Here is a 13,475-nt window from a genome sequence, read left to right as displayed (position 1 = left end):
AGTCTCTGTGAGGTCGCAGTCCGTTGTCCTTCAGTCTGTGAGGTCGCAGTCCGTAGTCCTTCGGTCTCTGTGAGGGCACAGTCTGTAGTCCTTCAGTCTGCGAGGTCGCAGTCCGTAGTCCTTCAGTCTCTGTGAGGGCACAGTCTGTAGTCCTTCAGTCTCTGTGAGGTCGCAGTCCGTAGTCCTTCAGTCTGCGAGGTCGCAGTCCGTAGTCCTTCAGTCTCTGTGAGGGCACAGTCTGTAGTCCTTCAGTCTCTGTGAGGTCGCAGTCCGTAGTCCTTCAGTCTCTGTGAGGTCGCAGTCCGTAGTCCTTCAGTCTCTGTGAGGGCACAGTCTGTAGTCCTTCAGTCTGCGAGGTCGCAGTCCGTAGTCCTTCAGTCTCTGTGAGGGCACAGTCCGTAGTCCTTCAGTCTTTGTGAGGTCACATCCAAGTTCTGGAGATGGTCCTCTTCATCCTCTCCAGTAACGACAACAGCGTTGTACTCCTTGTACTCCAGGTAGCGTTGTACTCCAGGTAGCGTTGTACTCCAGGTGGCGTTGTACTCCAGGTGGCCTTGTACTCCAGGTGGCGTTGTACTCCAGGTAGCGTTGTACTCCAGGTGGCGTTGTACTCCAGGTGGCGTTGTACTCCAGGTAGCGTTGTACTCCAGGTGGCGTTGTACTCCAGGTAGCGTTGTACTCCAGGTGGCGTTGTACTCTAGGTAGCGTTGTACTCCAGGTGGCGTTGTACTCCAGGTGGCGTTGTACTCTAGGTAGCGTTGTACTCCAGGTGGCGTTGTACTCCAGGTAGCGTTGTACTCCAGGTGGCGTTGTACTCTAGGTAGCGTTGTACTCCAGGTAGCGTTGTACTCCAGGTGGCGTTGTACTCCAGGAGGCGTTGTACTCCAGGTAGCGTTGTACTCCAGGTAGCGTTGTACTCCAGGTGGCGTTATACTCCAGGTGGCGTTGTACTCCAGGCGGCGTTGTACTCCAGGTAGCGTTGTACTCCAGGTGGCGTTGTACTCCAGGTGGCGTTGTACTCCAGGTGGCGTTGTACTCCAGGTAGCGTTGTACTCCAGGTGGCGTTGTACTCCAGGTAGCGTTGTACTCCAGGTGGCGTTGTACTCCAGGTAGCGTTGTACTCCAGGTAGCGTTGTACTCCAGGTGGCGTTATACTCCAGGTAGCGTTGTACTCCCTCCACTAGTAAGATCTGCTCCATCACCATCTGGAACAGCTCTGGCGAATGGTAGGTAACAGGACCTGAAGAGCCCTTTGTGAATGGTAGGTAACAGGACCTGAAGAGCCCTTTGTGAATGGTAGGTAACAGGACCTGAAGAGCCCTTAGTGAATGGTAGGTAACAGGACCTGAAGAGCCCTTTGTGAATGGTAGGTAACAGGACTTGAAGAGCCCTTTGTGAATGGTAGTTAACAGGACCTGAAGAGCCCTTTGTGAATGGTAGGTAACAGGACCTGAAGAGCCCTTTGTGAATGGTAGGTAACAGGACCCGAAGAGCCCTTTGTGAATGGTAGGTAACAGGACCTGAAGAGCCCTTTGTGAATGGTAGGTCACGACGCTCAGCGATTTATTTAGACTTTTCATCCACCTGCATCTGCAAGGACGGTTGGCAGAGTTTTTTTTACATTTATTTTGATAGAACTTTTTGTATGTATTGTGACTAATACTGTATATTGTACAAAAATACTATTTTCTAGTGTATCAAGTGGTGTAACAGTTGGTGTGTGTGTGTGTGTGTGGTGTTATACATTGTGTTGCGCTATGTCAATACGTCCTACTTCCTAGATGTTTCCTTGACTGTGTGATGTCATCAGACTGGGCCGGCCTGGTGTGGACTGCTACAGCCAGCATGAGAGTGGAGCCGCTGTTCTCCAGCTACAGTTCCTCATCAATGAGGTAGGACTGCTTCTATTCTATTCACCTTATCTGGGGCGACAGGGTAGCCTAGTGGTTAGAGTGTTGGACTAGTAACTGGAAGGTTGCAAGTTCAAATCCCCAAGATGACAAGGTACAAATCTGTTGTTCTGCCCCTGAACAAGGCAGTTAACCCACTAGGCTGTCATTGAAAATAAGAATTTGTTCTTAACTTGCCTAGTTAAATAAAGGTAAAAAAAGAGGAGAGTTGGAATACAGTATTTAGTTGGCATTCTCTCTCTGCCATTTAAGGACAAACAATCTGTTCTGGAATCTGAGTGTTTTACCCCCAACCACCTTCCTCATCTCTTCCTCTCCAAGACTTGTTTAATAGCTGCTCCCCCCCTCTCTTCCTCTCCTCCTCTCCAAGACTTGTTTAATAGCCGCTCCCCCTCCTCTCTTCCTCACCTCCTCTCCAAGACTTGTTTAATAGCTGCTCCCCCTACTCTCTTCCCCTCTTCCTCTCCTCCTCTCCAATACTTGTTTAATAGCCGCTCCCCCTCCTCTCTTCCTCAGCTCCTCTCCAAGACTTGTTTAATAGCTGCTCCCCCTACTCTCTTCCCCTCTTCCTCTCCAAGACTTGTTTAATAGCTGCTCCCCCTCCTCTCTTCCTTTCCAAGACTTGTTTAGTAGCTGCTCCCCCTCCTCTCTTCCTCTCCAAGACTTGTTTAATAGCTGCTCCCCCTCCTCTCTTCCTCTCTTCCTCTCCAAGACGTGTTTAATAGCTGCTCCCCTCCTCTCCTCCTCTCCTCCTCTCCAAGACTTGTTTAATAGCCTCTCCCCCTCCTCTCTTCCTCTCTTCCTCTCCAAGACTTGTTTAATAGCTGCTCTCTTCCTCTCTTCCTCTCCTCCTCTCCTCCTCTCCAAGACTTGTTTAATAGCCTCTCCCCCTCCTCTCTTCCTCTCTTCCTCTCCAAGACTTGTTTAATAGCTGCTCTCTTCCTCTCTTCCTCTCCTCCTCTCCAAGACTTGTTTAATAGCTGTTCCCCCTCCTCTCTTCCTCTCCTCCTCTCCAAGACTTGTTTAATAGCTGCTCCCCCTCCTCTCTTCCTCACCTCCTCTCCAAGACTTGTTTAATAGCTGCTCCCCCTCCTCTCTTCCTCTCTTCCTCTCCAAGACTTGTTTAATAGCTGCTCCCCCTCCTCTCTTCCTCTCTTCCTCTCCAAGACTTGTTTAATAGCTGCTCTCTTCCTCTCCTCCTCTCCAAGACTTGTTTAATAGCTGCTCCCCCTCCTCTCCTCCTCTCCTCCACTTTATCTGTCTCCCCGTCCCTTCCCTATTCCCCTCTTTGCAATTTGTAATTTTCCTCGTTTCGTTCCTGCGCTCTTTGGCATTTCTTTGAAGAGAGGTGACAGAGAGCTAGTTTATGTTAACACAATAGGCATACAGTGTCCCGTGTCACTAGTCTGAGTGACAGGATCATGATTGACAAGCACACACAACGGATTACCTCCCTGCTAGTGGCATCAGAGAGAGAGAGAGAGAGAGAGAGAGAGAGAGAGAGAGAGAGAGAGAGGGAGAGGGAGGGGAGGGAGGGAGGGAGGGAGGGAGGGAGGGAGGGAGGGAGGGGGAGGGAGGGAGGGAGGGAGGGAGGGAGGGAGAGAGAGAGAGAGAGAGAGAGAGAGAGAGAGAGAGAGAGAGAGAGAGAGAGAGAGAGAGAGAGAGAGAGAGAGAGAGAGAGAGAGAGAGAGAGAGAGAGAGAGAGAGAGAGAGAGAGAGAGAGAGAGAGAGAGAGAGAGAGAGAGATAACTAGATAACTAGAGAGAGAGAGAGAGAGAGAGAGAGAGAGAGAGAGAGAGAGAGAGAGAGAGAGAGAGAGAGAGAGAGAGAGAGAGAGAGAGAGAGAGAGAGAGAGAGAGAGAGAGAGAGAGAGAGAGAGAGATAACTAGATAGAGAGAGAGAGAGAGAGAGAGAGAGAGAGAGAGAGAGAGAGAGAGAGAGAGAGAGAGAGAGAGAGAGAGAGATAACTAGATAGAGAGAGATTGAGGGGAAGTTGCGGTGATATGGAGAAATGCAACAAAATAATAAATGAGGGAGATAGTGATAGAGAGTGGTAGGAAGTAGGAATAACAAAATATGCGTAAGAGATAGGCAGACCAAAATTGCCCCCCCAAAAAGAGTTAAAGTAACACAGAGCTCAAGGAACAAGGAGCTGAAGGAACAAGGAGCTGAAGGAACAAGGAGCTGAAGGATCACAGAGCTGAAGGAACACAGAGCTGAAGGAACAAGGAGCTGAAGGAACACAGAGCTGAAGGAACAAGGAGCTGAAGGAACACAGAGCTGAAGGATCACAGAGCTGAAGGAACAAGGAGCTGAAGGAACAAGGAGCTGAAGGAACACGGAGCTGAAGGACCACAGCGCTGAAGGAACACAGAGCTGAAGGAACAAGGAGCTGAAGGAACACAGAGCTGAAGGAACACGGAGCTGAAGGACCACAGCGCTGAAGGAACACAAGGCTGAAGGAACACAGAGCTGAAGGAACAAGGAGCTGAAGGAACAAGGAGCTGTAGGAACAAGGAGCTGAAGGATCACAGAGCTGAAGGAGCACAGAGCTGAAGGAACACAGAGCTGAAGGAGCTGACTTTCACTCCCTTATAGTTGAGCATATCCGAGTTAAAGCTATTCGTCACCCAACACACCCAGAGCTCTCTGAAACAGGATAAGGGTTCAGCGACACCAAATTGGGCAAAGAGGGTGAGAGACACAAGCAATTATGTCGTTCAGTATTTTCCCTGCTGCTTAATTATGTTGTGGAGGTTAATTTATTGTGGTTTTATAAACAGACTCATATCACCCATATGCTAATATGCTGTTATGAGTAGCTGTCATGTTTTTAACAGGGAGGGAGAGGTTATACACAGTAAAGGTCAATATCTCACATTGACGAGAAAAGAAATGAATGAGTCGTTAACTGAAACAAGTATTACTCAACAACAATAAATAATGTATTCTCTCATATGTCATTCATTCTGGTTTGTTTGAACAACACTTATTTTAGCTAAACAAACATCTAAAATCATTGGCACAAATCAGAGCACCTAAAGCGAGCGCTTCAGATAATTGGAAAGAACATGATGTTCCTGATGTTCAGACTTCAGATAATTGGTTACATGTATAGCTGACGTCTACAGGGTTATAGCTGACGTCTACAGGGTTATAGCTGACGTCTACAGGGTTATAGCTGACGTCTACAGGGTTATAGCTGACGTCTACAGGGTTATAGCTGACGTCTACAGGGTTATAGCTGACGTCTACAGGGTTATAGGAACATGTCTACAGGGTTATAGCTGACGTCTACAGGGTTATAGCTGACGTCTACAGGGTTATAGCTGACGTCTACAGGGTTATAGCTGACGTCTACAGGGTTATAGCTGACGTCTACAGGGTTATAGCTGATGTCTACAGGGTTATAGCTGACGTCTACAGGGTTATAGCTGACGTCTACAGGGTTATAGCTGACGTCTACAGGGTTATAGCTGACGTCTACAGGGTTATAGCTGACGTCTACAGGGTTATAGCTGACGTCTACAGGGTTATAGGAACATGTCTACAGGGTTATAGCTGACGTCTACAGGGTTATAGCTGACGTCTACAGGGTTATAGCTGACGTCTACAGGGTTATAGCTGACGTCTACAGGGTTATAGCTGACGTCTACAGGGTTATAGCTGACGTCTACAGGGTTATAGCTGACGTCTACAGGGTTATAGCTGACGTCTACAGGGTTATAGCTGACGTCTACAGGGTTATAGCTCTACAGGGTTATAGCTGACGTCTACTGGGTTATAGCTGACGTCTACAGGGTTATAGCTCTACAGGGTTATAGCTGACGTCTACAGGGTTATAGCTGACGTCTACAGGGTTATAGCTGACGTCTACAGGGTTATAGCTGACGTCTACAGGGTTATAGCTCTACAGGGTTATAGCTCTACAGGGTTATAGCTGACCTCTACAGGGTTATAGCTCTACAGGGTTATAGCTGACGTCTACAGGGTTATAGTTGACGTCTACAGGGTTATAGCTGACGTCTACAGGGTTATAGCTGACGTCTACAGGGTTATAGCTGACGTCTACAGGGTTATAGTTGACGTCTACAGGGTTATAGTTGACGTCTACAGGGTTATAGCTCTACAGGGTTATAGCTGACGTCTACAGGGTTATAGCTCTACAGGGTTATAGCTGACGTCTACAGGGTTATAGCTGACGTCTACAGGGTTATAGCTCTACAGGGTTATAGCTGACGTCTACAGGGTTATAGCTGACGTCTACAGGGTTATAGTTGACGTCTACAGGGTTATAGCTGACGTCTACAGGGTTATAGCTCTACAGGGACACAACTAGAGGTGGGAGCTGAACTGACACCTAATTTTCAATCCTTTTAGTGAGAACGTGTACATTTTCCCCCAGTGAGAAACGACGGCGTCCCAGATGTCTCTTTTCTCAGTTTAATGGCACTTGCCAAGCCAGTTAACCTCCAACAACAACTGCTCCCTTGGGCTCAGATGATGTGGACGTCTATTAAGGCTGCCCCCCCAGACATTTCGGTAGTGGTGGAAGAAGTACACCAACTGTCATACTGTAGTAAAAGTAAAGATACTGTACCTTAGTAGAAAAGAGAACGTCACCCAGTAAAATACTACTTGAGTAAATGTCTAAAAGTATTTAGTTTTAAATATACTTAAGTATCAAAAAGTGAATGTATTTGCTAAAATATACTTAAGTATCAAAAAGTGAATGTATTTGCTAAAATATACTTAAGTATCAAAAAGTAAATTTATTTGCTAAAATATACTTAAGTATCAAAAAGTAAATTTATTTGCTAAAATATACTTAAGTATCAAAAAGTGAATGTATTTGCTAAAATATACTTAAGTATCAAAAAGTGAATGTATTTGCTAAAATATACTTAAGTATCAAAAGTAAAAGTGTAAATAATTTCACATTCCTTATATTTAGCAAAGCAGACGGCATGGTGTTCCTGTTTTTTTTAATTTAGGGATTGCCAGGGGAACACTCCAACACTGAGACATAATTTACAAACGAAGCATTTGTGTTCAGTGAGTCCTCCAGATCAGAGGCAGCAGGGATGATCAGTGATGTTCTCTTGAGAAATGTGTGAATTGGACCATTTTCCTGTCCTGCTAAGCATTCGAAATGTAACGAGTACTATTGTGTGTCAGGGAAAAAGTATACATCAGTAATGTAGTAAAAGTAAAAGTTTTCAAAAATATAAATAGTAAAGAACAAATACCCCCAAAAACTACTTAAGTACTACTCAAAAACTACTTAAGTACTACTCAAAAACTACTTAAGTACTACTCAAAAACTAATTAAGTACTACTCAAAAGTATGTTTACTTAAGTACTTTACATCACGGCATTTCAGTTTGAGGCATTCAAGTGTTGAACTAACTTGATACCCTCATTCTCCTTTTGTGCTCCCGAGTGGCGTAGCGGTCTGAGGCACTGCATCTCAGTGCAAGAGGCATCACTACATACCCTGGTTCGATTCCAGGCTGTATCACGGCGGTCTAAGGCACTGCATCTCAGTGCAAGAGGCATCACTACATGCCCTGGTTCGATTCCAGGCTGTATCACAGCGGTCTGAGGCACTGCATCTCAGTGCAAGCGGCATCACTACAGACCTTGGTTCAATTCCAGGCTGTATCACAGCGGTCTGAGGCACTGCATCTCAGTGCAAGCGGCATCACTACAGACCTTGGTTTGATTCCAGGATGTATCACAGCGGTCTAAGGCACTGCATCTCAGTGCAAGAGGCATCACTACATACCCTGGTTTGATTCCAGGCTGTATCATAACCAGCTGTGATTGGGAGTCCCCGGTGCACAATTGGCACAAAGTCGTCCGGGTTTGGCCCAGGGGTAACGTTTGCATTTCCAAGTCATAACTGTCAACCTCTGTGTCTGGGGACTTCACTCCCCCTCTGTTTCTGTACGTCCAGCTCCTGTCTGCAGAGACTAGTTGATCTGCTGGTGTCTGCCCTCTGTCGACACGTACAGCATTTACATGTTTGACATTTAGCAGGAGTTCTAACGCAGAGCCACTTACAGACGCAATTATGGTTAAGTGCCTTGCTCAAGGGAACATCGGCAGATTTTTCACCTAGTCGGCTCAGAGATTAACTGCTAGGCTACCTGCCTCCCCACATCCAAACTTATACAGGTGAAGTCGGACATTTACATACACTTAGGTTGGAGTGATTAAGGTTGGGTCAGTTTGACCCAAGTTAAACAATTTAAAGGCAATGCTACCAAATACTAATTGAGTGTATGTAAACTTCTGACCCACTGGGAATGTGATGAAATAAATGAAAGCTGAAATAAATCATTCTTTCTTTCAATTATTCTGACTTTTCACATCCTTAAAATAAAGTGGTGATCCTATCTGACCTAAGACAGGGAATTTGTACTAAGATTAAATGTCAGGAATTGTGAAAAACTGATTTTATATGTATTTGGCAAAGGTCTACTTCAACTGTACAGTACATGCTGAGTATACTACCATGCACCACATGCAGTACAACTTTCTCAACTCTCTCTTTCATCCCCAAACTCTATTGTAAATCCCTCCCTCTCTTTCTCCCACTTACTCCCTCTCTTTCTCCCAATTCCTCCCTCTCTTTCTCCCACTTCCTCCCTCTCTTTCTTCCACTTCCTCCCTCTCTTTCTCCCAATTCCTCCCTCTTTCTCCCACTTCCTCCCTTTCTTTCTCCCACTTCCTCCCTCTCTTTCTCCCACTTCCTCCCTCTCTTTCTTCCACTTCCTCCCTCTCTTTCTTCCACTTCCTCCCTCTCTTTCTCCCAATTCCTCCCTCTTTCTCCCACTTCCTCCCTTTCTTTCTCCCACTTCCTCCCTCTCTTTCTCCCACTTCCTCCCTCTCTTTCTTCCACTTCCTCCCTCTCTTTCTCCCACTTCCTCCCTCTCTTTCTCCCACTTCCTCCCTCTCTTTATTCCACTTCCTCTTTCTCTTTCTCCCACTTCGGAGGAAATTGAGTTGCAAGTTCTGTACCTCTCCTTACAGGGAGCTCTGGTGTACTGACTGTCTGAGTTCTGTACCTCTCCTTCAGGGAGCTCTGGTGTACTGACTGTCTGTGTTCTGTACCTCTCCTTCAGGGAGCTCTGGTGTACTGACTGTCTGTGTTCTGTACCTCTCCTTCAGGGAGCTCTGGTGTACTGACTGTCTGTGTTCTGTACCTCTCCTTCAGGGAGCTCTGGTGTACTGACTGTCTGTGTTCTGTACCTCTCCTTCAGGGAGCTCTGGTGTACTGACTGTCTGTGTTCTGTACCTCTCCTTCAGGGAGCTCTGGTGTACTGACTGTCTGTGTTCTGTACCTCTCCTTCAGGGAGCTCTGGTGTACTGACTGTCTGAGTTCTGTACCTCTCCTTCAGGGAGCTCTGGTGTACTGACTGTCTGTGTTCTGTACCTCTCCTTCAGGGAGCTCTGGTCACAGCATGTGCAGATGACACACTGCACCTGTGGAACTTTCGCCAGAGACGCCCAGCCATCCTGCACTCGCTCAAATTCAACAGGGAGAGGTATGAACTTCAGTAAAACACACACACACACACACACACACACACACACACACACACACACACACACACACACACACACACACACACACACACACACACACACACACACACACACACACACACACACACACACACACACACACACACACACACACACACACACACACATAGGACCTTGCATAAATGCAGGAATATTTTCTGTTTGACATCTCATGGCTCAATGAGATGGATCAGACTTCAAGGCAAGTGTATGAAACATTATACATTATAGTTAAATCAAATCAAAATGTATTTGTCACATACACATGGTTAGCAGATGTTAATGCGAGTGTAGCGAAATGCTTGTGCTTCTAGTTCCAACAATGCAGTAATAACCAACAAGTAATCTAGCTAACAATTCCAAAACTACTACCTTATAGACACAAGTGTAAGGGGATAAAGAATATGTACATAAAGATATATGAATGAGTGATGGTACAGAGCAGCATAGGCAAGATACAGTAGATGGTATCGAGTACAGTATATACATATGAGATGAGTATGTAAACAAAGTGGCATAGTTAAAGTGGCTAGTGATACATGTATTACATAAAGATGCAGTAGATGATATAGAGTACAGTATATACGCATACATATGAGATGAATAATGTAGGGTATGTAAACATTATATTAGGTAGCATTGTTTAAAGTGGCTAGTGATATATTTTACATCATTTCCCATCAATTCCCATTATTAAAGTGGCTAGAGTTGAGTTAGTGTGTTGGCAGCAGCCACTCAATGTTAGTGGTGGCTGTTTAACAGTCTGATGGCCTTGAGATAGAAGCTGTTTTTCAGTCTCTTGGTCCCAGCTTTGATGCACCTGTACTGACCTCGCCTTCTGGATGATAGCGGGGTGAACAGGCAGTGGCTCGGGTGGTTGATGTCCTTGATGTTCTTTATGGCCTTCCTGTGACATCGGGTGGTGTAGGTGTCCTGGAGGGCAGGTAGTATGCCCCCAGTGAAGCGTTGTGCAGACCTCACTACCCTCTGGAGAGCCTTACGGTTGTGGGCGGAGCAGTTGTCGTACCAGGCTGGTGACAAGCCGAATTTCTTCAGCCTCCTGAGGTTGAAGAGGCGCGGCTGCTCCTTCTTCACGATGCTGTCTGTGTGGGTGGACCAATTCAGTTTGTCTGTGATGTGTACGCCGAGGAACTTAAAACTTACTACCCTCTCCACTACTGTTCCATCGATGTGGATGGGAGCTGCTCCCTCTGCTGTTTCCTGAAGTCCACAATCATCTCCTTAGGTTTGTTGACGTTGAGTGTGAGGTTATTTTCCTCTTATATTCCTCTTGTCCAGATGGGTTAGGGCAGTGTGCAGTGTGGTTGAGATTGCATCGTCTGTGGACCTATTTGGGCGGTAAGCAAATTGGAGTGGGTCTAGGGTGTCAGGCAGGGTGGAGGTGATATGGTCCTTGACTAGTCTCTCAAAGCACTTCATGATGACGGAAGTGAGTGCTACGGGGCGGTAGTCGTTTAGCTCAGTAACCTTAGCTTTCTTGGGAACAGGAACAATGGTGGCCCTCTTGAAGAATGTGGGAACAACAGACTAGGATAGGGATTGATTGAATATGTCCGTAAACACACCAGCCAGCTGGTCTGCGCATGCTCTGCGGGCGCGGCTGGGGATGCCGTCTGGGCCCGCAGCCTTGCGAGGGTTGAAACGTTTAAATGTTTTCCTCACGTCCGCTGCAGTGAAGAGAGTCCGCATGTTTTAGTTGCGGGCCGTGTCAGTGGCACTGTATTGTCCTCAAAGTGGGCAAAAAGGTTATTTAGTCTGCCTGGGAGCAAGACATCCTGGTCCGTGACGGGGTGGTTCTTCTTTCTTTTTGTAGTCTGTGATTGACTGTAGACCCTGCCACATACCTCTTGTGTCTGAGCCGTTGAATTGAGATTCTACTTTGTCTCTGTACTAACGCTTTACTTGTTTGATAGCCTTGCGGAGGGAATAGTTACACTGTTTGTATTCGGTCATGTTTCCGGTCACCTTGCCCTGATTAAAAGCAGTGGTTTGCGCTTTCAGTTTCACGCGAATGTTGCCATCAATCCACTGTTTCTGGTTTGGGAATGTTTTAATCGTTGCTATGGGAACGACATCTTCAACGCACGTTCTAATGAACTCGCTCACCGAATCAGCGTATTCGTCAATGTTGTTGTCTGACGCAATACGAAACATATCCCAGTCCACGTGTTGGAATCAGTCTTGGAGTGTGGAATCAGATTGGTCGGACCAGCGTTGAACAGACCTCAGCGTGGGAGCTTCTTGTTTTAGTTTCTGTCTGTAGGCAGGGATCAACAAAATGGAGTCGTGGTCAGCTTTTCCGAAAGGAGAGCGGGGCAGGGCCTTATATGCGTCGCGGAAGTTAGAATAGCAATGATCCAAGGTTTTTCCAGGCCTGGTTGCGTAATCGATATGCTGATACAATTTAGGGAGTCTTGTTTTCAGATTAGCCTTGTTAAAATCCCCAGCTACAATGAATGCAGCCTCCGGATATATGGATTCCAGTTTGCAAAGAGTTAAATAAAGTTTGTTCAGAGCCATCGATGTGTCTGCTTGGGGGGGATATATACGGCTGTGATTATAATCGAAGAGAATTCCCTTGGTAGATAATGCAGTCGACATTTGAGTGTGAGGAATTCTAAATCAGGTGAACAGAAGGACTTGAGTTCCTGTATGTTGTTTTGACCACACCACGTCACGTTAACCATAAAGCATACGCCCCCGCCCCTCTTCTTACCAGAAAGATGTTTGTTTCTGCCAGCGCGATGCGTGGAGAAACCAGCTGGCTGCACCGACTCCGATAGCGTCGGAGCATACCTGTCTCAAGGTTCACCGTCTACCTGTCTCAAGGTTCACCGTCTACCTGTCTCAAGGTTCACCGTCTACCTGTCTCAAGGTTCACCATCTACCTGTCTCAAGGTTCACCGTCCGTCTACCTGTCTCAAGGTTCACCGTCTACCTGTCTCAAGGTTCACCGTCTACCTGTCTCAAGGTTCACCGTCTGTCTACCTGTCTCAAGGTTCACCATCTGCCTGTCTCAAGGTTCACCGTCTACCTGTCTCAAGGTTCACCGTCTACCTGTCTCAAGGTTCACCATCTACCTGTCTCAAGGTTCACCGTCTACCTGTCTCAAGGTTCACCGTCTGTCTACCTGTCTCAAGGTTCACCGTCTGTCTACCTGTCTCAAGGTTCACCGTCTACCTGTCTCAAGGTTCACCGTCTGTCTACCTGTCTCAAGGTTCACCGTCTGTCTACCTGTCTCAAGGTTCACCATCTACCTGTCTCAAGGTTCACCATCTACCTGTCTCAAGGTTCACCGTCTACCTGTCTCAAGGTTCACCGTCTACCTGTCTCAAGGTTCACCGTCTACCTGTCTCAAGGTTCACCGTCTACCTGTCTCAAGGTTCACCGTCTACCTGTCTCAAGGTTCACCGTCTACCTGTCTCAAGGTTCACCATTCATTCAAATGTCAGAGTCAGACGAGTATCTTCTGCTTTAATATTTTATTATGTTTTCTCCGACTTTGCTCTGATATTTTCTTGGTGTCTGCATCTATCTACTGAAGAAAGAGATTAGAAAGAAAAAGGAGGGTCCGTGAAGGTCCATATATATATATATATTTATTTAACTAGGCAAGTCAGTTAAGAACAAATTCTTATTTGCAATGACGGCCTAGGAAGAGTGGGTTAACTGCCTTGTTCAGTGGCAGATTTGTACGTTATCAGCTCAGGGATTCTATACAACAACTTTTTGGTTTCTGGCCCAATGCTCTATCCACTAGGCTACCTGCTGCCCCATAACCTGGTCTCATATCTCCCATCACTAACATGGATGAGTTGATTCTATCCCAGAGGCAGAACAGAATGTAACCTGGTCTGATATCTCCCATGTAGTAGGTTGTATTGGCTGGGTAACATGTAGTAGGTTGTATTGAGGGGTAACATGTAGTAGGTTGTATTGAGGGGTAACATG

At 46.5% G+C, this 13,475-nt stretch overlaps 1 protein-coding gene across 2 annotated transcripts in view; it reads left to right on the top strand.

The window, feature by feature from the left end:
• Positions 1–13,475, top strand: part of LOC124044278 (syntaxin-binding protein 5-like) — a 233,068-nt gene that overhangs the window by 68,415 nt on the left and 151,178 nt on the right. For both annotated transcript variants that reach the window (XM_046363921.1, XM_046363920.1), the window contains exons 3-4: positions 1,811–1,892; positions 9,363–9,463. In XM_046363921.1, the coding sequence (XP_046219877.1) occupies positions 1,811–1,892; positions 9,363–9,463 (183 nt within the window). The remainder of the gene's footprint in view (positions 1–1,810; positions 1,893–9,362; positions 9,464–13,475) is intronic.

Source organism: Oncorhynchus gorbuscha, linkage group LG09, assembly GCF_021184085.1.
Source record: "Oncorhynchus gorbuscha isolate QuinsamMale2020 ecotype Even-year linkage group LG09, OgorEven_v1.0, whole genome shotgun sequence".
Taxonomy (NCBI): Eukaryota; Metazoa; Chordata; class Actinopteri; order Salmoniformes; family Salmonidae; genus Oncorhynchus; species Oncorhynchus gorbuscha.
This window is presented reverse-complemented; position numbering and strand designations above follow the sequence as displayed.